This window comes from Cheilinus undulatus, linkage group 2 (assembly GCF_018320785.1).
Source record: "Cheilinus undulatus linkage group 2, ASM1832078v1, whole genome shotgun sequence".
Lineage (NCBI taxonomy): Eukaryota > Metazoa > Chordata > Actinopteri > Labriformes > Labridae > Cheilinus > Cheilinus undulatus.
This window is the reverse complement of record NC_054866.1, coordinates 19,287,270-19,313,116: the sequence shown is the minus strand read 5'-3', so window position 1 is coordinate 19,313,116 and position 25,847 is coordinate 19,287,270. Positions and strand designations below refer to the sequence as shown.

Here is a 25,847-nt window from a genome sequence, read left to right as displayed (position 1 = left end):
AGGTCGTAGACGGGCCGTGGTCGGCTGTCGTACCCTCCCTGTACACAGCACGACAAACGACGCCCCATGTGACTGAAAGTCGGCCTGACTTCAGAGTGAATTGTGTGGCTAAAAAATCATGGCTGAATTGGAGGAAAATCACACAGTGTACACCCAGCTTTACTGAGCTGATCTTGAACACATTTTAATATAACCAACCGTCTGCTTTTCAAGTCTCCAAATTAGCTCCTATCCTGCCAATTCCAACACAAATTTCAATTTTGGATTAATTTTTTTAACTGAAAAAGCATGCTATAAAGTTTGAAGGTGCTTTACACAGTCAATCTGAGCAGATGAGAACTGTCCTGCAGCAGCTAAGGTCAGTGTAATGAGTGCATGCTAATTGGGGATGCATGACATTGGATTTTTGCTGATATCTGATGTACCAATATTTCAAAACCCATTTTAGCCAATACCAACATATTCACACATTTTTTGATAAGAAGAACACCAAGGTTCTCTTATGCAAAGAGAGGCTGAGTAGTGGAGCTCAGAGAGGAGTGGGGAGGTAGTCTGGTTGTTCTAGATGTACAGATACCGATAGTTTACTTTTTATGCTTATATCTGCAAATACTGACATATGCTGATAATACTGTGCATTCCCAACGATAATCCCAACAGCAGTCTTTTTCCCAAGCCAACAGTCTTGAAAGTCAAAGGTATAAGGTAGCTTATGTTCTCCTTTGTAAGAAGTGATGCACGTTTTTGCATGAGTGATAAGATAAATTGATGTTACATCAGAGCACCTAGACTGGATAGTAGTTTTTCTAAAGCATTATTGATTTTTAACCCTGCAAGCACAGCTGTATGGTTGAAAATCAGCAAAAAACAGTTGGTCAATAGGTGCACCTCTACACAGAAACACCATCAAGTAAACATTTTCATTCAGAAATAACCATGTGGGATGCTGATGCATATAATTTCCCACTCCCTGGGAAAAATAAAATCTTAAAAAATACATTTTAGTTTTCATAAAACAAAACTCTAGTTGAAGTTAAATCTTGTCTTTAAAGAGTAAATTGTATCTGTAAGTGATAGAAACTAGTCTCTGTTTGAACCTATGTATATTTTTGTTGTATCTAGACAGAAAAGAGTGGCTGTACCATGTTCAATTTTAAGATGTCAACCTTCAGAGAACTTCTACCAGAGGCATTGCCTGATAGTCTGGATATCCATGCTGAAGTGGAAGAGGAGGGAACAAGTAGGCTTCATAACTCTTTATACTTCAAAAGATATTTTCAGATGTACTGCTGTAATATAATGACTTCTCTTACAGGTATTATACGCCAGCAATGGAAAAAAATGTGGATTTCTGATGTTATCGGAAAGCTGTTCTTTATTGACACACCCAGGTTTTATGACAGGGGATCAATTGTGGAAGGAAAAGTAAGAAAATATATATTTATATTTTTGTGTTAGAAATACAGCGCAATGGTGTTCTTTTTTCTATCATCCAGAATGAATGTTTTTTTTTCTTTTAACTTGCAACAGGTTAAAGTCGTTAACTTCAACAATGAACCTATCCCTCACATGCTGGTCTATTTCTTTCCTGGTGGCCGGGCTATACCTCCACAAAACCTCACAACTGACAGCCATGGTATCGCCAGTTTCACATTAAATACGAGCAACTTTCAAAGCGATATCCATCTGAGAGTAAGTAAAAATTAATAACAAGGACACAATGGTGTTCAAGTAAACCTTTTGATTGTCCTTTTTAAATGGCTAAGCATTAGCCATAACTTCCACCATCATCAGTCAGTCACAAATATCTCTTCTTCTCTATAACCCAGGCTAGTCCCGATGGATTCCCAGAGCCACGCCAAAACCAGAAAGGTCCCCGCTATGAGCGTACAGGTCACGTGATAAAGTCTAGTCAGACGCCATCTCCTGATATTAGATCATCCAGCTCTTTGGAGGTGAAGACTAAGGAGAAGCAACTTTCCTGTGACACAGAGGTCAACTTTCCCATCTCCTACAATTTTGTAGGGGATACCCAAGGTGCAGTGGATGTGATGTATCTGGTGAGTTGTGTCAAAATATGTAAAACTGCACAAGCCAGGCTAAAAGACCAGGACTGCGTGGCAGCAGTTATGTGGAAGTGCCCTAGACTAGTTTAAACATAATTACTAATTCAAGACAAAATGCACGCACTACTAATATTGAAGTACTTGCCCCAGATGAGTTAGTTCCAGTGTAGGTAGTTTCAAGTTAAATCTTAACACCTAGCTCCTAGTAGATGTTAAGTCCTCTGTAAACTACAACACAATGTCAGGGAGGAGAAAAGCAGGTGGTGCTTGTGTTTGCTGCAGACCAGACTGACAAGATGACAAGGCAGCAAGGATCTGCTACATCAGCTTGATGGAGAGGAAAATATACAGAACTGCACTGTTGTAGAGGTGCAGCGCGTGACATCTCTCCGTTGCTGAGCTTCCAAGCTGAACGGGTGACAGAACCACTGGTAAAGCCACTAATCAAAGAATTTAAAATGCTATTAAGGCTGAACTGTTATCAACTGAAATACATACAGTGCTTAACAAATTTATTAGACCACCACCCAAAGTAAGGTTTATGCCACAGCTGCCCTAAATTAACAGCATTGGTAATTACCAAAATCATTTTTTATGTTTCTGCAATGGTTAATACACCATTATGTAGAAGCTCTTTAACCCAAATGATATTTTTAATGCTAAAATATAATTATTATTGTTATCCATGAATTTTCAATTTTACTGATTTACCAAAAAAAAATCCCTGAAAAATAGTGAAGCACATTATTATTTCTTGATTAATATGTCAAATTATAGTTATTTACTTGCATTCTTGAACAGAAAAAATAGTTTTAGTGGTTGAATGTTATGCTTGATTAATTTCTGACTTCTCAGAGAAGCCCAGTGAGCTGGCTCAAATTTGGGTATAAAAAGGTGAATTCAGTTTGAAATTCCTCATTCCTGTTCAAAATAGTAAAATGTGGAGAGCTCACTGAAAATGAAAGAGTCCGCATTAAAGCACTTCATGATGCTGGATGGTCTCAGAGACAAATAGGGAAAGACATAAAGTGTTCTCACAGTGTGGTCAAGTATGCTTTGGAGTCAATTGCTGAGACTGGTACTTACAAAATGCGCCAAGGAAGAGGCAGGAAACCAAAGTTAACTGAAGCAGATCTCAGACACCTCAACATTTGAAGTACTAGAGACAGAAGGAAGACCACTGCTGATCTTCAGGCAGAGATGAATGCTTCTAGATCAGAGTTTGAGAAAGTCTCCGGAATGACCATAAGCAGACAACTGACGCAACAAGGCTTAAAGGGAAGAATAGCTGCTAAGAAGCTGTTATTGAAGCCTGCAAACATCCAGAAATGCCTCAGATTTGCCAGGGAGCACAAACACTGGACTGTTGATGACTGGAAGAAAGTACTCTGGATGGACGAGTCCAAGTTTGAACTCTTCAGTCAGCATGGTCGTGTTTATGTCCACAGAAAAGCTGGAGAATGTTTTGATGCCAGATGCATTGCACCCACAGTGAAACACAGTGGAGATTCTATTATGGTATGGGGTTCCATTTGTGGATACGGCGTGGGAAAATTAGTGAAAATGGACGGTATCATGAACAAGAACGTCTAACACAACTTCTTAGTGCATCATGGAATCCCTTCTGGACTGAATCTGATTGGTCGTGGGCTCATATACCAACAAGACAATGACCCCAAGCATACTTCAAAGCTGTGTAGAGACTATTTGAGCAAGAAAAAGGAATCTGGAGTACTGGAACTGATGGACTGGCCAAGTCAAAGTCTGGATTTGAATCCTATTGAGCAAATTTGGGATTTAGTAGATTCAAAGATTGATAGCACAAAAGTTTAATCTAAAGCAGTCTGTGGGAACAGCTAGAAACTATTTGGAACTCAATAACAAAAAAGACTGTAGAAAGGTACATAAACAACAATGCCAGCAAGAATGCAAGCTGTTATCAAGGCCAAAGGAGGCCATACAAAATATGAAGTTTTTTGGTTATTATGTGTGAAAAAGGACTAATTAATTGGTTCAGTTTGTTATTTGCCAAATAAATAACAATGAAATTTTTAGTTTTAAACAGGATTTTTAAAGATTTCTAAAATATTTATGTTTTCTCATTTTTATGACAGGTGGTCTAATAAATTTGTTATATATATTTGTAAATATATATATGACATTGCTTTTTCTAAGTCATAACCAGGAGTTAAATCAGTCTGAGACTCCCAGCTGCCCTTTTATCCATGTGTTACACATGAGGATGATGTGAGTGTTGTATTTGTTTTCTCTTTCATTCAGGAAGGAAACTTTGTCAATGTAGTGTTGAAGTAAATATATTAATATTACCATTTCTTAAATAAAACACTCTCAGTTATTCTGAATATTTAACATGGGTTGTCACAATCTGTGGGTGGGATTGGACAGACTTGGCGGTTGGCGGGAGCTGGCAGTTATGGCAAGGAGGGTTTTAGAAAAGAGTCCTGTTCAGGGCTCTAGTTTAAGTTAATCAGGAAGCATAACACAAATTAAAAAGGTTTGATCCTTTAAGTTTCCGAACAGCCTAATAATGAGTGGAAGAGAAGAGATAAGCCAAAAGGAAAGTTCAGAGCCATGGCAAAGACTCAATTCTCCTGTGCTGGGCTCCAGTTCCCGTTTGGCTTTTTCCACAGGCAGCACCATCTAGGAAACCACACCAAGCATGTATGAGCCAGAGTCCCATCCATCTGGTGGCTGTGCTGGAGTATCTGACAGCTGAGATCCCAGAGCTGGCTGTTAATGCTGCCCCGGACAATAAGAAGACCTGGATCATCTCCATCACCTGCTACCTACACTTGCTTTTATTGCAGAACAATGGCAATGCTGTCTTTGAAGAGTTTTCTCTTGAAGCTTAACAGTTCCATTTTACTAAGACTCTCAAATCTTTATTCTATATTGTATTGTGTTTTTTTAATATGACCTCTCTGTGCATATTTTGCATTTGCATTTTATGCTGTAATATTGCTTTTAAGGCATATTGATACTTTTTTTCTATCATAAAAAAGCATTATTTCAAGGCGTTTTCTATCAATTTGATGAATTTCCATTTAATCTCTCAGGTCTTATCCAGAGGAAACATTGTCATGCAAGGACATCAAAAGGTGAAAGTGCATAATGAATCTGGTGGGTAATGTCTGTTTTTTGTTTTTTTCCTTGTATTCAAAAATAAAAGATTGTGTGGAATGTACATGAAATGGATGTTGTTTGGGTTTTTGAATCTCATCAGTCTTGTTCTGTTTCAGTGACTAATGGACAAATCTCCTTCACGTTGAAAGTGACTCCAGATTTAACACCACAGATTCAAGTTGTGGCGTACGCCAGCCTTCCAAATAAGATCTTGATTGCTCACAGTGCAGAATTTGCCACGGAGAAATGCTTCAATAGCAAGGTCAGTATAAAGAAGAAAGAAAATTAATGTTTTACAGAAAATCTCTGACTGTTCTGAGACCCCCCCTGCCAAGAAATCTGCATTCACAGGGCCAGTACTTTAGCCACTACTATGCACAGAACAATCAGTGTATTTTCTGGCAGATCCATTTCCTGTTTGAACCTAGCCTCAGAAACTGGGAGAAACTCTATTCATTCAGTTTTTTTCAATTTTGACCAAAAATGAAAAAAACAAAAAAACAAAAAGAACAAAAAAACAAACAAACAAACAAACGGAAAACAAGCATTTTTTAAATTTTTAACAAGAAATGGGAAGAACCGAAAAATGAGCTGGTTTTTTTTTTTCAGTCACAAAAACTGGAAAATAAATTACAAAATTTGAAAAAAAGGGTCCAGTTTTTTGTTTTTTTAGAAGTCTGTTTTTACTTTTCTTGTTTCAATGAAAGACTCAAATTAAAGAAACTCATGTGACCCATGGGAAAGGTGAACATTTCAAAATAAAAGCCTCCAAGTCAAAATAATAGCCATCCATTGTGCTTACAGATTTCTGTTGGTCAACAGTTTTTTTCCCCAAACTACGACTGTACGTATAGTAATTACAGTTGGCATAGCTGCGTCTTCTCTAAAAATAGGCCATCAACCCCATCATGATTTATAAAAAAATATTGACCAACAGAAAATTTGCCCAATAAACACCTGCATATTTACATTTATTTTTGAACTAATTTTTCTACCTGAACCCACCCAGGCTATTGGTAATAAAAAAAAGACATGATGTTGGTCAATAATTTCTGATTTTTTTGTTTTTTTTTATGCTTTGCTTAACCTCTTGTTTTTTTTTTATTGAATTAACTCATTTATTTCTACACACCATAACAAATAAACAGTGATGAATTACTGAGTTACAATAGTTACTTGATTATACATATTTTGAAAAATACAATGATTAAGTTATGAATTGACCATAGCTTGCAGCACAACAAATAATCAGCATAATGAAAGAGACGTGTTGTGGGAATAATAGTTTTTGGCTGCTGTTAGCAAGTTATTAGCATTTAATGCTAATAACTTAATAACTGCCTGGTGACGCTAAAGGCATCATATTGTAATATCTGAAGCATATAAGTATCATGAATCACATTCTCAAATTACAACATTTTAGCACTTTTAGTTTGTGAGATATGTTTCAAAATTTGCTTCCATAGAGATCAATTCCAAATTTTAATATTTCAGAAATTAATATAAAACCACTGTTACATGCTAGCATCAAGAACAGAGACAGTGCACTTCTCCATCATGTGATGCATCATAGCTTTAAGTTTTGAGTTTCTAGCTTAAACTGTTCAGGACTAACCCTGCAAAGCAGATGGATACGCTTGTTTCCTTGTTTCTCACTGGCGACTCCATCTTGCAAAGCTCCTGTCTGAACCGTTTGGGCCCAGTTAGAAAGTGACAGGACCAATCAGGGACAAGGGGCAGTACTTTTGGGTGCGGCAGAGTCGTGACGTAAACAAGCAGCACCAAGAGGCCTGTGCAGTTATGGTGGAAGACATTAGCATGGATGCTGCTAAAGTGCCAGCTTGATCAGAACTTGACAACATTTCTTCATTAAAAGAAGAACAAAGACCAAAAGTGAGTTGTTTTCTTTTCAAAAACGACAAAAGTTGAGTACTTACATGTCTACAGTTACCATGGTTCACGTTATGCAGTTCTATATGGTGTTTATTCCTCGGTAGCTGCTCACGCACACCTTGGTAGTGGCAATGTCACATGTTTTGTTGCTCTGATTGGCCCGTAAAGATGTGACAGACAGAACGTTCATCCAGTCACCCTCCAAGTTTTTCTTTTTTTTTAAAGGCTCTGCCCTTTCCCAAACTCTGTATATCGAAGGTTTTCCAGATGGATGTGTGAAACAAATTCATATGGCGTGTCAGGTTAGTTTAGGACTAGATACTAGCCAAAAAATGGCACAATAATAATAAGAACAGAAACCAATAAAGAAAAATATAAAGACTAACTAAATAAAAGGACTTAAAGAAAAAAAATATTAATTTAACCTTTATTTAAGTTTCGAAAATCATTGAAGTTTCCCTCATTTACAATGATGTCAAGATACAGACACAAAAAACAAACAAAAGGAAGAATGATGCTCAGTTTAAACAATCACATACTGTAGTGAAATGATTTGAGAGCATTTCCTTAAATTCCCAAAGAGAAAGTAAAATGCCAATCTTAAGAGTTTCCTGTAAATTGTTCCACATTTTAGGAGCATAAAAGCTAAAAGCAGATTTCCCAAATTCAGAGTAAACCCTCGGGACCTGCAGCATCAAGCAGTCAGTAGATCAAGTATTACAATGTCCTGCAGTCCAGTTTAGCATAGATGTTATGTAGGAAAGTGTACACCCAATCAGGGATTTATAAATAAAAACATACAAGTGTTTATCACTCCTCTGTGCCAGTGAGGACCAACCAGCTTTGTCATACAGAATACAATAATGAGTGTTATAAGGATCCCCAGTTATGAATCTTAGAGCAGAGTGATAAACAGAATCTAGAAGTTTGAATGTGGAGGCAGCAGCGTGTCTAAGAAACAATATCACCATAATCTAATACAGACAGAAATATCACCTCAACTAAACTTTTCCTACAATAAGGAGGAAAATTAACTTTATTTCTATACAGAAACCCAAGTTTCTGCTGAAGTTTGCGAATGAGATTTTCAATATGCTGTTTAAATATAAAAGATTCATCTATCCAAATACCAGGATATTTATGCACTGATACCCTTTCAATACTGGTACCAATGAGTGTGGATAGTTAAGACTGTTAAAATCAATATCTGTAGTTTTAGAAAAGATCATAAATTTGGTTTTGCTTCATTAAGTACAATTTTAAGAGCAATAGAAAAGCACTCGGAGAGCGCAGACCTCCACCATTAGCCCTTTCTCCCAATAGTAATGATCCTTTAAAAAATTCCTGTGTCCAGACGGTGATCCAGATCACTCCCAAAATAAGTTCATACCACTTCTGACATTTCCTGAACATGTCATCAAAATCCGTCCATAACTTTTTGAGTTATGTTGCCAACAAACAAACAAACTAACTAACTAACAAACCCTGCCGATCACATAACCTCCTTGGTGGAAGTAATAAAAGCATGTTGAAGAATGTTAAAAGCACATTGAATTTCTACTACAGCCAGCTGTGCAGAAATAGCAGAGCAATATAAAATTGCTCTGCCAAATTAAACCTAGTAAGTTGAGGCCAAAATGACTGAAAAGCTGAATTAAACAATGATGTTTTGAGAAATGATTTAAACAGACATACAGTCCTAGCAGAGCTCTGCCGTTGTAACTACCTTTTTCTTTGTGTGTGTTGGTCAGGTTTCGTTGGCGTTTTCTTCACTCTCATCAGTTCCAGGAGAGGCAACCACACTGCAGGTGTCAGCCAATCCTGGCTCTCTGTGTGGTGTGAGCGCAGTCGATCAGAGCGTCTTCATTGAGGAGCCAGAAAAAACTCTGGATGCAGAAAAGGTTACTGTTTTCAGCATTAGTGGAATTACTCGATAATTCTGCAAGTTTCATTGATATTTTCTCAAAGCAGCACGCTAAACTCTAACTCTGCTATAAACTTGCTTTTTAAAACTCTAAATCTTTTATATTTACATTCTGAAGGCCTTGACTCTGATCTTTCTCTTTAGATGTTCAGATACTTGCCTAACAAAAAACGTTTCTTTCGTCATATACATGACACTGGGTCATGTTTGGAGCTAAGATATAGACGATCTGCATACAGACAACGTGGAGGAAGCAGCAAAGGTTTTGGTGGGGAAGTTTTCCAGGTGAGAAAATGCAACAGTGCAAGTTTAATTATTCATCTACACTATTCATACCAATGTTTTTTCTGATGTCCTACTAGAGTAAGTATGGAAACAAATGTTTTCCATATTATCACAAGATATGACAAGAAAGTCAAATAACATAATTTTAAATATGTAACATAAGGACATGCTTATAAAAGCTAACATCAGCATTCAGGAAGTCCTATGCTAACATTACCTTTAGCTTGTTAACTTTACTTGAAGGTATTCAGGCCTGTCCAATTGTCTGTTTGAACCTTATTAGATTATTATTAAGGAGGGGATTTATACTAAACCACAGTGACCATATGTCCTGATTTGCCCAGGGCTGTGCCAGTCCTGTGTCCTGACAGATTTTGATAAAACGTTGCTATGTCTCGGTTTAGCACTGTTGTAAACAACAGCACTCTCAACATCAGAGAAAGTAAAATTAATGATAGAACTAATATGTTCTATTACATCAATGAAATCCATGTCTTTAGTGCCAAATAGAGAAGCGTGATTTGTCACATTACAGAACCAGCACAGATTAGAGATCCAGAGAACCTGTGTTGAGATGGAACAAAGTTCCAGATGGAAAACCATCAGTAGCCCTTCATCAATCTGGTCTTATGGCAGATGGCTAGACAAAAGCCTCTACTCCATGCAAAACACATGAAAACCCTCTTGGAGTGTGCAAAAAACCTCCTCGAGAGCCAAGTGAAATCCATGAAAAGTTTGCTAAATCTTCTCTCCCAGTGCCAAACAGCTTGTCTTACTGTTGCTATTGACTCTTGTTTTGAGCTTCTGGCACCTGATTGTCAGCACCTAGGAGCATGGGCCCTGCTATGGTGGCCAGTTAGTGTCTGCTCCAAGAATTGACATGCCATGTTTAACTGATCTGTATAGGGCTATTGCGATAGGGCAACTTAAAGGTGGTATTCCACAAAACCGAATTGCGGCATCATTTGGAGGGATGGTATTTTGATTACCATCTCAAAACTGAAGGCCAAGTTCCACATTACGGGTAATTTCAGAGACAGGCTGCCAAGTGGGTGTCCCAAGCAGACAATACCCTAAGAAGGCCATTTCTTCCCCCTGTCAGCCATCTAAGCTATCCTCTACAAATTTGCATTCAGTGTTTGCAAGACAATATGTACTATAGTTGTCCGCCCAGACAATTCAGCATGGACTGCATGCAGCTGATTCCGAGAGTCATAGGGCCGCCAGGAGGCCTTACATGACTGCCCTTCACCACCAGGCCCGTTTGCACTGGTGTGTGCAACACTTGTGCTGGAATCTGAACATGTGTTCAGCTATGAATCCAGAATCTGTCTGCAGCAGTTGGATTGTAGATCACAGGGAACGCTAAGCTGATTGCTGCACCGACAGAGTAATATCTTTTGGTGGAGGCAGAGGGATGGTGTGGAATCTCTCCCTCAGTGGGAAAAAACAAGGCTGGTCATAATTGGAGGCAATCTCAATGAAGAGAGATATCAAGATTAGATTCAGCAACCAGTTTCTGTCTCATATCTCTGCAGTCTAGGACTGAACTCTATCCTAGATGACAACACTTACCCCCCACCTCATTAGACTACTTCAAGAATTTGGGAGTGGAGAATGTGGAATAGCCTGCCAGCAGTCCTGACCTCAACACTATCGAACACTTGTGGGATCAGCTTGGGTGTACCGTTTGAGCCGTAGGGGCCAACACAACCATATTGACTGACTTGTGTCAAATACTAGTTGAAGATACATACACCCCAAATGGCCACACACTGGCCTAGAAATGCTTCAGGGAAAGGATACTGAAGCACAGATCCAGCTTTGCACTGACATTACATGCCTGTTTCTCCAGAGACTGGGCCTGAAGATTGTCACAAATATGTTCACCAGGATGCCTTCATGTGTGAAATTCATGGGGAGAACCTTCTACGAACGCTTAAGATGCTACGGAATAGCTGAAGGAAGTGAGACATCTTTTTATCTTTGACTCTGTAAAGTGAAGCATGCTGACATGGTACGAAGATCGGTTTAAAAAGTTCAAGGTGCAACTTTAACCTCTGGTTCAGGTTAAACATTCTTCTATCTACTCAGGTTATCCCGAGCCCTATATAACATCGGAACCGTTGCCTATAATGACAAGTCGCGCTTTCTTTCCTGAGACTTGGATATGGAGGCTGGTGGAAGTGGGGTGAGTTTCTGTCAGAGCATTCTCACTTTGACCTTTTTTGATATGAGACATAATTTTTTTCATGAAGAAAACCACACAGATATTTAATGGCTTCAGACTCTGATAAAGCATGAAGAATCCAGTGGAGAACAGAACTGCAATGATAATGAAATAGTACACTGGTCAGATTCTGTCATTCTTATTATCATGGTGAACTGTCTATCTGTCTTGGATGGTGACCTGGCATTACCTGGCATTTGTCAAGGCCTCTGGAGTTAATCATGACTTAGTTCTAAAGTCTTAGAATTACCTCTGTTAATTCAATTTAAAATTTACAGAAAGGTTGCACTGCTTTTGCTGCCTCTAAACCTGGGCAAATGAGAGAAAAATATTACATGCAGCCCACAAAGCATGTACAAAGGGCAAATGGTCTGTGTCAACCTTTCCCATTTGCATGCATGTAAATAAGGGAGTATTTGAAAAGTTGAGTCAAAATTTCCATCTATAAAAAATCTTTTGCATCACTCTTTGAGGCATCAAACAAGAAGTTCTTTCCAATGTAGAGAGTTTACAGATCACATAAAAACTTGATCTCAGACAGCACAAATTTGTTTGCACTGTATGTATTTTCCAGAGAGTCAGGATCCACAAATTTGTCCTTCACTGTCCCTGACACCATCACCACCTGGGAGACGAAGGCTTTCTGTTTGAGCCCTCAGGGTTTCGGCTTGGCTTCTCAGGAGACACACACAGTCTTTCAGCCCTTCTTCCTTGAGCTCAGCCTGCCTTACTCCATCATCCGAGGGGAGCAGTTTGATCTGAAGGCTACGGTCTTTAACTACCTGACCCGCTGCATCATGGTAATCAATGCTTATACTCTCATTATTACTCAACAAACATGATCTGTTATGCCAAATTAGATGAACTGATTTGTATCAGGGTGTTGTAAAACCCTTCAAATGAAGCTTTGTGATTAAAACTAATAGAAAAATAAGAGGAGCAGTTTGGCTTTGAATGAGGCTTCAAGCTGAGCTTACATCAGCTTAATTATACGTAATTTGCTTCTTTTAGGGTAAGAATTCTTCTGTGTTCATCACTGATTTTTTTTGCCTGTAGTTGAACATCCATTGAATGTCCTCCTCTCTAAAAAGATAGGAGAAATATGATTGATCTATGAAGGTATCTGATTGTTAATTAGGAGACGCTACTATCTTGCAATGGCCGCCATAACTACCATAGCTATTGACTGTAGTTGTAGATGTAACTGTTCATTTAACCATTGGCACTTATTACATCAACAGCATGATACATTATGGAGAAATAAATAAAATACTACCTTGTGCCACATATTAGGATGAATTACTGTATAAAAGTAAAATTATTTCACTAGCTGGTTGGATTTATTGATTAACATCTGAATTCACGTACTATATTCTATACTTAGACTATTTGAAGTTTATCTCTACAGGCGTACATGGTGGAACTGACTGAGTGTGTGTGGAACAGCTAATCATACTCTTTATTATGTTTGTGTCAATGACTTATATACAGCTAAAGGAAATTATGACTTTTTCAGTCATTTTCAAGGTCTGGTCATGTGTAATCTATGTAAACAAATAGGCTGTAGCAGGGACACTTTAGCTCATTTCTAGCTAAACTGAAACATCTTATTGGTTATGCAACCTTCCACTCTATTTGTAATTCGGTTTCAATTCAACTGGCCTTACTGGCATGAAAAACATCAGTTGTATTGCCAAAGCAATGTACAAATTTCAAATAATATTAATTATCAAAAGTTGGTATCAAAACTCTGTTTAATTTTGAAATCATGGTTTAAAAATGAAGGAATTCTATATTTTTTTCTTTGCCGGTGAGAAGTGGAAAGAACTTTTCTCTGATGTCCGTGTATAAAGGGCAGGTGGTTAGAAGGTGCAGCTCTGTTTCCACCTCCTGTTGGCTGCAGTGGGTGCACAGTCTTTCCTCTTAAGGGATCCAGCTTTGTCTTTGGCATCCTCTCTTCATGGCGATGATCTCATAGACTGTAGAAAGAATTGGACAAACCCCGTGTGACGTCAGTCGTCTGCTTACAATAGGCAGACTCAAACGGCTCTTGAAGCCAATCCGTGGAGGCTTCCATATTGAAATTGTGGTCTCAGCTGAACTTTGTATCAACCTAATGGCCCACCCACTAAGCGCAACTTCCTGTCAGCCTGTTAGCTAGAATTCGGTTGACAGAAACAGAGCCTCTGCCTGCCGAGCGATCTGTCAATCAAGTGAGACGCGCCAATCAGCTTTCATACTAAATATAATCCAAATGATCGTGGTACCAAAAAATTCACCCCCTGTGCAGTGGGAGCACAATAAGACACTAGCTAATGAGACATGTTTGGTGTTTTGAACCAGGCTGTAAACCAGTTTATTTCTAGTGTCAAAACCAGCTATTTAACATGTGTCCAGATGGGACTTCCGGTGTTCCTGCAGCCAGCCTCAAGTGGACACTCGCGGTATAGCAATTTTGTGCACTTCCGCATTGGCTTCATTTTTCAGGACCGGAGGTTGCCGCTTGGATGATCTACACTGCCCGTCCAAAAGAAAAGTCACACACTCAAATATTTTGTTGAACTGCCTTTAGGTTCGATCACGGCATGCATTTGCTGTGGCATCATTTCGGTAAGCTTCTGCAATGTATCATGAATTTCTGTCCGGAGTTGCATTCATTTTTTGCCAAGATCTGATATTGATGATGGGAGAGTTGGGCAGCTTTGCAAAGCCTTCTCCAGCACATTTCAAAGATTCTCAATAGGGTGAAGATCTGGACTTTGTGGTGGCCAATCCATGTATGAAAATGATGTCTCATGCTCCCTGAGCCACTCTTTTACTATTTGAGCCCAATGAATCCTGGCATTGTTATCTTAGAATATGCTCGTGTCATCAGGGAAGAAAAAATCCATTGATGGAACAACCTAGTCATTCAGTATATTCAGGTAGTCAGCTGACCTTGTTGTTTGGGCACATAATGTTGCTGAACCTAGACCTGACTAACTGCAGCAACCTCAAATCATAGCACTGCTCCTACAGGCTTGTACGGTAGACACTAGGCATCATGGGTGCATCATTTCTGCCTCTCTTCTTACCCTGATACACCCATCACTCTGGAACAGGGTAGATCTAGATTCATTAGACCTTCTTCCATTGCTCCAGAGTCCAATCTTTATCCAAACTGATTTCTGATTAGCCTCACTGATAAGTTGCTTTCTTAAGGCTACACAGCTGTTTAGTCCCGATCCCTTGAGTTCCCTTTGCTTTGTGCGTGTGGAAATGCTCGTACTTTCACTATTAAACATAGTTATAAGTCCTATGGTTGTTAATGATTTGATTTCACCAAATGTTTAAGTGATTGCTGATCATGATCACTCAAGATTTCTATCCAACCACATTTCTTCCTCGAAGATGATGGCTCCCCACTATTCTTTTAGTTTTTAAAAACGTGGTGGACAGTTCCTAACCCAATTTTAGTTTCAGCAATCTCCGTAGATATTTTCTTTGCTTGATGCATGCCAATAATTTGACCATTTGGAAACAGATAAAGCCCTGCGATTGACTGGTGACAAGTCCAGGGTGTACCCTGCCTCTCGACCAATGACAGCTGGGATAGGCTCCAGCCCCCACTGCAACCCCTAACGGTATAGAAAATGGGTGGATGGATAAAACAGATAAACATCCTTTTCACTACCACAGGATGTGTCTTCCAACGTGGTCGTTTAAGAAATGAGAAGCTACTCACTGCATCACTTAGAGTTAAATAACTTGTTGCCAGCTGAAACATGATCATCCATGCAGTAATTATCCAGTTGGAGGCTCTTAACTATTTGCTTGGTTAAAACCAGGTGGTGATGTTTTTTGGTTGGGCAGTGTACATCCAACATCCCTCCTCTTAGGTTTTCGGCTTTGAGAAAGAGAAAAATTCAACATTGTTCCTCTTAACCTACGGTGTATTGACTGTCAGATTTGCAGGTCCTGTAAGTACACCCCTTTGGCTGGCTTCTGCTGACAGCTTGATGCACAGAGAGCGCTCCTTGTGCACAGAGGGAGGTATATCCAAGGGCAGCAGTTTCAGAAGCAAGTGGAATTCACCCAAAGGAGAGGGGAATGTTTTAAGCATGAGCACAGGAAATCTGAGCATGCAACCAAATAGTTGAGAGCAAGCAGACATTTTAAGTGAAAACAGAGAATATACAGTAAAACCCAAAAGAGGCAGTTTTGAGCAGAAAAGTGGGTTTTAATAGAATTTTTTTTCATGCTCCAAAAACATTATTAAGAACTCTTGAGTTTTACAACAAATAATAATTTCAAAGCCAAAATACCATGTTAATATCAATCAATCAATAAAAAAAAGAATGAATTACAGTGATGTCATGCATTACTGTTTTATGCAACATTACAGGTTGAAAAGTGAGATTGTGTTTTTTAACAGGTCACTGTCACTCCAGCAGCCCCTTCAGATTACACCCTGACCCCGCTTCTTGGTGAAGAGCACACTACTTGTCTGTGTGCCAATGAACGAAAAACTTTCAGATGGACCATGAACCCCTCAGTCTTGGGTAAGAGCTACACTTTGAATGCTGCATCCAACATTTGTGTTTAAAATATTAGAGATTTTTATTCTTTACAGTAACTTCATAACTTAGACAACTGTATCTAAACTTTTCTTAGGCTTTTGAGATTCACATTTCTTGTATAGGTTGTCATTTTTTAATGCTGTACTTGAGTTCAACAAACAAAAGGTATTAGGGCTATTGATGTAAAACTGGCTGTTTAAGCTCCTATAAAATCTTTGCAGATGTTTGCAAAAGTAGAAGCCTAATATACAACATCCTGAAAAATTAATATAGTACATGAATTTATCCTTTTAATTATTTTGCAGAGTGATGACTAAAAATAGATAGATAGATAGACAGACAGAAAGACAGACAGACAGAGGAACAGATAGATAGATGGATAGATATGTGCATATAAAGAACATGTTTTGAAGAATAAATAAAGCAACAGTACAATTTCTCTACAAACATGAGGTGATGTTAATACACAATTTTCGTGTTTTTAGGGGTTGTAAATGTGACGGTGTCTGCTGAGGCAGTGGCATCCCACTTGTCATGTGACAATGAGATTGTGAGCGTGCCAGAAAGAGGTCGCATTGATGTGGTGACACGAACACTCATAGTGAAGGTGGGTACATAAAACAAAGTTGAAAAAATGGCCCTACACATTGTAACAAGACTTGGGTTTGATGATAAATTCAACAACGTTTAGGTGCACATTTAAGAGATTTCTTTCACATCTTCTGTCAGGCTGAAGGAAAAGAGATGACAAAAACCTACAACTGGCTGCTCTGTCCAAAAGGTTTGTTTCATTCAGTCTAAGGGGCCCTAACGCAAGACATAAACTTAATGATGCACAGTGCAGGTGTCTTTCAAATTTTCACGTAAAAGGAGACACAAAGGAGTGAAATCAGTTAAGTCTTTTGGACTCAAAGAGTAAAACATGGTTGTGTCCAATGTAACACAATAAAAAGCAAAAAAGCTGCCAGCGGCCTGTTGTAATACAGTCCAAATAGTTGACTTTGACACAAGTGCTACCTCTGACAAAGCATAAAGTCAATCCCAGTATAGGATTCTGGGGTAGCAATCAGATTTCAAAGTGGGTCCATGATACCTTGATGCTATATTCTTTCCACATATAATTAAAGGGCATTTTTATTTTCTGATTAAATTCATCCAATAAATCTAAAGAATTCATTTCACTTCAAAAAATTCAGAACATTTTTGATTAATTCTCATAATAGTTGGTCATTAATTTTCTGTGGGTCAACTTATGAAGAAAACTATTTGTGGTTCAGGTTGTAATCTGGATTTAAACAAATCACAAAAGTATTCTCAAGAAACTGAAGGTTTTGAATAAAGTTTGCCTTTTGGTCATTTTTGTTAATACACCATCAAACAGATTAATAGCTTTTAGATAGAAAAACAAAGGAAACTCACAATTATTATACATGATTTCTCTATTAGGGCTTTGATTTCTGTACCAGCTCTTAAAGTAGTGTTTTAATTTGTCCTAATCTTTTGCCAGGGGAGACTCTGACTGAAGAAGTAGAGCTACAGCTACCTGACAACGTGATTGATGGATCTGCTCGAGCCTCACTCTCTGTGTTGGGTAAACTTTATCTTAACTTGGTGCTGTACCGGTTAAGGTCATTTCCGACTGGCAGTATAAGACATGCGTCTCGGCCACAACCTGGCTTGATTTTCAGTTCATTGTCAAGCCAGGGCTTTAAGACTGCCTGCATCATGGCTAGATCTGACACACCTGATAAAGCAGTTTTCAGCCATATTTACCTTGTATTAACAAATGTGTATGTCCACATCAGTAGATTAGGTTTTAAATCAGTCTCGTGATGACCCCAATGAAGGACACAAGCTGAAATGCATTTTTTATAGAGTTGTGCTCTTACTTTCCAATACAAATGAAGCTTTCTGCTTCCACACTGCTACAATATGTCACAGGAAAGGTAAACAAAAAACTGGTCTAGGCTTGAGCCAGCCCTACAGTAACTAAGATTTATCAAAGAGGAAAGTTTTAAGCCAACTCTCAAAGGTAGAGTGTGTTGGCCTCTTGGACCCTGACAGGATGATGCTTCGAAAGGAGAGGGGCCTGATAACTGAATGATCTACATCCCATACTACTGAGAGACTGAAAATCCCATGAACAGGCCAGCATTTTGGGAGCGCAAGGATCTAGAGGGATAATATGACACTTTGAGCTCTTTAAAATAGGTTGGTGCCTTACCATTAAGAGTATTGTAAGTGTGAAGAAGAATTTTAAATTCTATTCCAGATTTTATAGGCAGCCAATGCAGAGAAGCTAAGACAGGAGTGATATGATCTTTTCCCTGGTTCTGTTCAGTACATGTGTCGCAGTGTTTTGAATAAGCTGAAGGGTCTTTAGTGACTCACTAGGGCAGCCCGATAGGAGAGAATTACAGTAGTCTAACCCAGAGGTAGCAAAAGCATGGGCAAGTTTTTCTGCATCACTCTGAGACAAGATGTCCCTGATTTTAGCAATGTTGCAAACGTGAAAGAAGGCTGTCTTTGAAACATTTTTTATGAAGGTGTTAAAGGACATATCCTGATCAAATAGAACTCCTAGATTTCTCACAATGGTGCTGGATGTCAGGCTAATGCCGTCTAAGGCAGTTACATTCTTAGAAAAAGCCTCCCCGAGGTGTTTGGACCCAAGCACAACAGCCTCAGTCTTGTCTGAGTTAAGAAGCAGGGCATTTCTTGCCATCCAGGTCTTAATGTTTTTAAGGCATGCTTCTCTTTTAAACAACTTAATTTTATCATCAGGCACCATGGGTACATACAGTTGGGTATCATCAGCATAGCATTGGAAATCTATTGTATGGTTTCTCATAGTCTTTCCTAGAGGTAGCATGCAGAACCCTCCATAGCTAACTGTGGTGTAAGTAGAAGACTGATCATTAACATGTACAAACTGAGATCAATCTGAGAGATATGATTTAAACCAGCTTAAAGTGGATCCTGTAATTCTAAGCAATTGCTGCTGTAACAGGCTATGATGATCAAATGCAGCACTAAGATTTAATAATCAAGTACAGAAGGAAGACCTCTGTCAGAAGCTAACAGTAGATCCTTAGTCACTTTGGTTCAGTGCTTTGGTGGGCTCTTAATCCTGATTGAAAGTCTTCAAATAGACTGTTCTGTTGAACAACGTCACTGTTTTCTCAAAGGTCTTTGCAATAAAAGAAAGATTAGGTGAGTCTATGATTAGCTAAGGTGCCTTAATTGTGTGTTAGCTTTTTAAGTAGAGGCTTAACTACGGGTACTTTAACAGACTGTGGCACATATCCTGTCCTTAAGGGCATTTTGATCATGCTCAGAATAGACAAGCTGATGAGAGGAAAAACTGTCCTAATCAGCTTGGTTGGGACTGTGTCTAAAAGACAGGTTGATGGTCTTTAGGAAATTAATGCTTCTATGTTTCTAGGTGACATGCTGGGTCGGGCCCTGAATAACCTGGATGGCCTGCTGAAGATGCCATATGGATGCGGGGAGCAGAACATGGTTCTACTGGCCCCTAACATCTACATCCTTGAGTACCTGAAAAACACTCAGCAGCTTACTTCAACCATCAAGGAAAAGGGAGCAAATTTTCTGACCAGTGGTAAGATTCTGTTAGTTTTATCTCACAACTTTAAAAATAAATACAGTTTAACTCCCCCAAATGTATCACTAACAATCTGAGGTGAGCAGTCAGGGGCAGCACTGTTAAAAATGACAATGTAGTTTTTTTTTTTGTTATTCATAATTAAAAATGTATTTGGAAATATAAGTGAAATCAGTTTCTTGTAGTAGTATGCAACTCCACTCAGAAAATGAATGGTTATATTTTGCGACGCTAAACAGAAATGCAGTAGTTGCATTGCATTGAGTGACAGTATCATAAGCCAATCAAATTTTGATGTGTTATTGATAGAATGCCCTAAGGGGTAGGTGGGGTTTCTTGTGCCGGTCTGGGTGTTGCCATTTAAATGAGCAAAGGTGACTGGCCCATGGGCAGGTGCGACGTGATGATACATTGTTAGCCAGATATGGGAATGGTGCTAGATTTGACAGCAAGTCTTGATTCAGTTACGGACCTGCTTTGGGTACCTTTTTCAAGGCACTCCTTTAGTGAAAAGCTAAACTTAATCTTAGCATATATCTTAGCAAGAGGAAGACAAAAGCCAACAGATGCTTTGTGTTCCATTTAACAGTGGCAAATTATGATTACTATACGTGGTTGACTGCAAGCCCAGAGCAGAACAAGTTGTTTTGCTGGCCATGTCCACTCTTCAGTACAAGCCTGGGCATGTGGAATAGCAGTAGATATAGCAGCTGCCTCACCGGGACAGCTATTAAACATCAGATCTCGGACCATCACATTATTGATTTTGTTTATCTAAATTTAGATTAGATTTAGATTTTTCGTTTATCTAAAATCGTCTTAATCAGCGCGATTGATCAGGGAGGATCACAGGATGGATTTCTATGCAAGTTCGATAAATTAGGGCCTTTACGATTTTAAAAGCACCAAAACTCAGTTTTTCTGTCCCCTTATAAACATACATCCATTCTCTACACCTCTTATCCCATTGGTAGTCTTAGGGGGGGCTGGAGCCTATCCCAGCTGTCATTGGGCAAGAGGCACCCTGGACTGGTCACCTGTCAATCACATAGAGAGACAGACAACCAGGCACACTCACACCCACAGCCACTTTAGAGTCACCAGAGACCTTCTTGCTGTGAGGCAACAGCACTAACCCCTGCACTGCCACGCAGCCACAGTGTAAACAGAGTTTCTAAAAATCTTCATCCTGGAATCACCCAAAATCTCGTTTGCATGTGTAGGAAAGGCCAAAACTTGCAAAAAGTACATTAAAAGTACATGCCTACATGTGAACTAGGCCTAAATACAGTGGGAGAATTGGTGGACGGTGAAACTGAACTGTGACAGTGGTTTGGTCTTATCTAAGTGGATAACATTTTGAAACATTTTTTTCAGCAGTACAAATCTAAGTTTATATATTATCATTTTAAACAGGCTACCAAAGGCAGCTGAACTACAAGCACTATAATGGTGCTTACAGTGCATTTGGAACAGGAGACGGGAACACCTGGTGAGAACAAAACTGAATCACAATGATGTCTATAGATTCAACTCTAGCAGTGATGTAGTAGCAATGTACTGGTATTTCATCTAAAATATGATATTTTGGCTTAGCTTGACTCATCTCTTCTCTCACCTCTCTGGTTTTCTATTGGTAAAAGTTGTGAATATTACCTGGTTCATTTAAGGTATCGCCTAAGTTGAGCTTTTGTGAGAGGTAAGCAAACACTTGAGGGTTGACATAAAACTGCCAAGGGCATAAAATGGGCATAAAAATCTTATCAATAAATAAAAAGGGTGTTCCTTTTTTGTTTTCCTGAGTAATAACAGGTATTTAGGTGTTAAATTAGGTAAAAAAAAAACAAACAAACATTTGAAATAATGTATGTTTTTACTGACCTCCATGGGCCCTTCCATGACCCTTGGCTCTGTAGAGCTCCTTAGACCCCCCCCATGGGTGGCCATGTACACACTTGTAAATATCCGCTCTTATCTTCACAGGCTGACTGCATTTGTGCTGAGATCCTTTGTTAAAGCAAGAACATTTGTCTTCATTGACCCTTACAACACTGCAGAGTCGAGGGTTTGGTTGGAGAGTAAACAACAAGAAAATGGCTGTTTTCAACAGCTGGGAAAACTCTTTAACAACAGAATGAAGGTAATTAGAAGAGCTTGATAACAATGTAAACTGATACTCAAGGATGATTTTTTTCTTTATTAGAAGGTTCTAATCATTCATGTTAATCTGAATTTAGGTTGTTAGTAAGCTTTAATCCTTCCTCCTATCCCTTACAGGGTGGTGTCTCTGATGAGGTGACTCTCAGTGCTTATGTCACTGCAGCCTTTCTAGAGATGAACACGTCAGAAATTGTAAGTAAACAATAGTACATGAACTCTTCAAAAGTTTAAGAACTGCAACATTTTTTGTCAACTAACTATAATCACAGACTTTCCCACAACCGGTTACTTTTGTTGGCTTCTTTTTCTTAATTTTGTTTTTTTGGTTGATTTATGAAAACAACTTTCAAGAGTCAGTGTGATAAAGAAGAAAAATACCCTTAAAAAGTATTCTTTTACAGCAGCCTGCAGTACAAAGAAGCTTGTCCTGCCTAAAGGAGTCCCTCGATAACCTGGGTAACACGTACACCACAGCTCTGCTGGCATACGTCTTCACTCTGGCTGGAGATATGGAGACCCGCGCTCTCCTCCTTAGGCACCTGGACACAGTTGCAATACAGGAAGGTGAGCAGTCAACCTGAAACACTGATCATAACTCAGTCACTGTAGGAAACAAGGTGATCTAAGCCAGTCAGTGCACGCAAATCCAGCCAATACCAGAATCTTTTTTACAACCTTGCAATTGTGTTTTTTTAATTGTTATTTTATGACAGTTAAAAGTAAATTCATTTAATTTTTATACATTTTATCATCCTGTCATTACAATCCACTGCAGACAATCAGGCTGAAGGCCGCTCATTTGTATGAGTGGGAAAATTTGGTTCCTAGCTGGAACCAAAAAAATAGTTGGTTCTTCCTTAGGGAACCAGGACAATATCAGTGGGTATGTCATATTCTAGGATGTGAAGTAGGCGGAAAATGGAGAAAAAGTGGTCTGCTGAAGAGACAGAATTTTTGGTTGCGATCTGGGCATCGACAGAATTCTAGATGAAGCTGGAGAGTGATACAAGGAAGAGCAAATTAATCAGAATCAGATCAAATCAGAAATCAGAATCTTTATTGTCATTGTACACAAGTACAATGAAATTGTGCGCAGTTCCATTTAGTGCAAAAGAAATATATAAACATAAACAAGGTATTCTAATAAATAATGTAATGTTGTGAGGTGGAATAACTCACTGGTTAGTGTTCATTTATTATTGCAACTACTCTGGGATATGTGCTGTTTTTCAGTCTGTTAGTTTGGGCTCTTATTGTCCTGAACCATCTTCCTGAGGGTAACAGTTGGAACAGGTGATGTGCTGGGTGGGATGAGTCCTTTAGGATGCCCGGGGCCTTCCTGTGGCAGTGGGACCTGCACAGCTCCTCTAAGGAGAGGAGAGCACAGCCAGTGATTTTCTGTGCTGTGTTGATGACCCTCTGGAGAGCTGTCTTCTCCTGAGCAGTGCAGCTGGAAAACCACACTGGGATACAGAATGCCAGTAAACTTTCAATGGAGCATCAGTAAAAGGACACCAGCAGCTCCTTGGCCAGAGTGTTGCTTTTCAGGACCCTCAGGAAGTGGAGTCGCTGCTGTGCCTTATTTTAATTAATAATTATTCATACAATTATAATTCAATTAATTAATAAATAATTATATGCCAAACTTGCAGAAGAGATATAGTGAAGGCTGGGTTCACCCAAACACCAGACAAAAAAATTAATAAACTCAAGAAATTGAAGAAGGAACACCAGGACGACAAGAAAGACTTGGTCAGAAGTGGAGCTGGACGTGGTGATACATGTCTATCATGTCCTCCCACAAAGTTCTGACTCCAGAATGGAGCCAGAGCCTGAACCAGAACGAGTCAGTCTTCAAGCACAGACAGTGGATATGTTTAAATATAAAAAAATGAAAAATAGCTATTAAACATGCCATCTTTCATTGCTTAAACCTGCAGCAAAATCAATGAATCTGTTTGTGATTGATGGCTGTTTATAGGGAATTTACTTCACTGGTCTCAGAATGAAACAGAAACATCAGCCCCTCTCTCTGTGGAGATCAGCTCTTACGTGCTTCTGGCCAAACTCAGTGCTTCTCCTACTGCTGAAGACCTGGCATACTCCACCCGCATCGCCAGATGGCTGACAGGACAGCAGAATAAGTATGGAGGCTTCTCCTCTACACAGGTATTTCACAAACAGAACAGGCGTACCTTGAAGATTAATGATCATTGACTTTACTGCACTCTTTATTTATCTGTACACATTTACCAACAATATTCTGGTCATCCAGGTCTAAATGTCTCTAAGGCATGCTTCTCATTTACATAACAGAATTTTATCATCAGACTTCATGGACACATCCAATGGGGTTGGGGTTTTTGAAGAAAGTCACTTGTAAAATATAAATACCCAAATAGCAGACAGTGCCTCATTAGGTCATAGAAGATCATCAGAACTTAAACCCACCGGATTCACTGGAATATTTTAACATGTCTCTTAGCCAAGTAATCTTGCAAAAATAAACCCAAATAAATATGCTTATTATTGATGCAATATCCATTTATCTGCCAAAACATTTTTTGATTTGTTGCATGTCACTTTACAGTAACTCAAAAATTCATTGTTTCAGTTTGTCTGCGGGGATCTACCTAACTACAATGTGCTTGACAGAACCTTGTTGTCAGGGCCAGGAGTCTTCTCTAGGGACTTTTTTAGATATGTATCTGATCCATCTGATGCTTTTTCACTCTTGGTATCTTATTTACATTTAAAAGACTTGCACCTCAGTTATATTTGGACATGCACCTCAGGCAACATCTATGTGTGTCCTGTTTTGATGAAGCTAACTGTTAAATGTGGGTTACTGAAAGGCCTAATTGTTATAGCATTAAATTAAGGTATGAAAATCTGCAGTTTTTATTTAACCAAGTATCTTGGTTAATACATACATCCGAATGTTGTGACAAAACTAACAGCTTGAAAATTGATTCACATTTCAGTGAGGTGTGAATATTTTAATTACAACCTTTTGCCATCATAGATTTGCTTTCAGTAGAGTCATTGCTGCTGCCCCTCTCCAAGATGGCGGCCCAACATAATTCTCATGTGAACAACAGTGGCCCAGTCAGCATTTACTGCATGTGTAAATACCTGCGTCCTGCACTGATAGTTACAAAACTGAGGAGACAGCACTCAAAACATGCCCCTTTAAGAGGTTTTATTTCAAGGTAAGGCAGCGGCCACTATGGACATGTTTTGACTCACAAGTTGAAACTTGTCTGTCGTGGCCACTGCCTTAGTTTCTGTCTTTTTTGTCGTGCTCCTTTAGAAGTTTAGTGTTGGAGTGTGCTCCTTTTTTGCTTTTTTTGTAAACTGTGTTGATAGTTATCCATTAAATACAAGTTACTGAGGAAAAAACATGTTCTAATGTGTGTTTTGTGTGTTGTAGGACACTGTGGTGGCTCTGCAGGCTCTGTCTCTGTACTCCACCAGAGTGTTCAGTCCAGAAGGTTCCAGCACAGTGACGGCCCAGTCTACCAGCGGCAAGCTGAAATTTAATGTGAATCCAAACAACAGACTGCTCTACCAGGAGGAGGCACTGAAGGATATGACAGGAAAGTACAGGCTGGAGGTGAAGGGAACTGCGTGTGTTTCAATGCAAGTGAGTGAAAAAGTCCCTCTAACGCCTAGATCTTGGATGTTATCTTTATTTAAGGGAAATTCTGCTATTCAAAATACATGGTGCTATTATTCACATTGTCAGGGACTAAATCCTTAATTAGTTTATGTAGTGCTCTTGTATTAATTCAGCCTACAGCCAGAATAAGGTAACCTGACACGCCAGATGGATGTGTTTCACACATCCATCTGGTAAACCACTCATAGCCACTGTTTGGGAAAGGACAGAACGTTTAAAAAAAAACATGGAGGGCGATTGGATGAACATTCTGTCTGTCACATCTTTACAGGCAAATCA

At 39.0% G+C, this 25,847-nt stretch overlaps 1 protein-coding gene across 1 annotated transcript in view; it reads left to right on the top strand.

Moving 5' to 3' along the window:
- Positions 1-25,847, top strand: part of LOC121526112 (alpha-2-macroglobulin-like) — a 38,771-nt gene that overhangs the window by 6,281 nt on the left and 6,643 nt on the right. The window contains exons 9-30 of the mRNA XM_041812472.1: positions 1,123-1,240; positions 1,316-1,425; positions 1,531-1,692; positions 1,830-2,060; positions 5,144-5,207; positions 5,327-5,472; positions 8,855-9,004; positions 9,172-9,312; positions 11,168-11,279; positions 11,407-11,503; positions 12,117-12,342; positions 15,957-16,083; positions 16,587-16,708; positions 16,831-16,882; positions 17,609-17,692; positions 19,547-19,723; positions 21,143-21,218; positions 21,710-21,866; positions 22,004-22,078; positions 22,288-22,450; positions 23,868-24,055; positions 25,320-25,532. Coding sequence (XP_041668406.1) covers positions 1,123-1,240; positions 1,316-1,425; positions 1,531-1,692; positions 1,830-2,060; positions 5,144-5,207; positions 5,327-5,472; positions 8,855-9,004; positions 9,172-9,312; positions 11,168-11,279; positions 11,407-11,503; positions 12,117-12,342; positions 15,957-16,083; positions 16,587-16,708; positions 16,831-16,882; positions 17,609-17,692; positions 19,547-19,723; positions 21,143-21,218; positions 21,710-21,866; positions 22,004-22,078; positions 22,288-22,450; positions 23,868-24,055; positions 25,320-25,532 — 2,991 coding nt within the window. The remainder of the gene's footprint in view (positions 1-1,122; positions 1,241-1,315; positions 1,426-1,530; positions 1,693-1,829; positions 2,061-5,143; positions 5,208-5,326; positions 5,473-8,854; positions 9,005-9,171; positions 9,313-11,167; positions 11,280-11,406; positions 11,504-12,116; positions 12,343-15,956; positions 16,084-16,586; positions 16,709-16,830; positions 16,883-17,608; positions 17,693-19,546; positions 19,724-21,142; positions 21,219-21,709; positions 21,867-22,003; positions 22,079-22,287; positions 22,451-23,867; positions 24,056-25,319; positions 25,533-25,847) is intronic.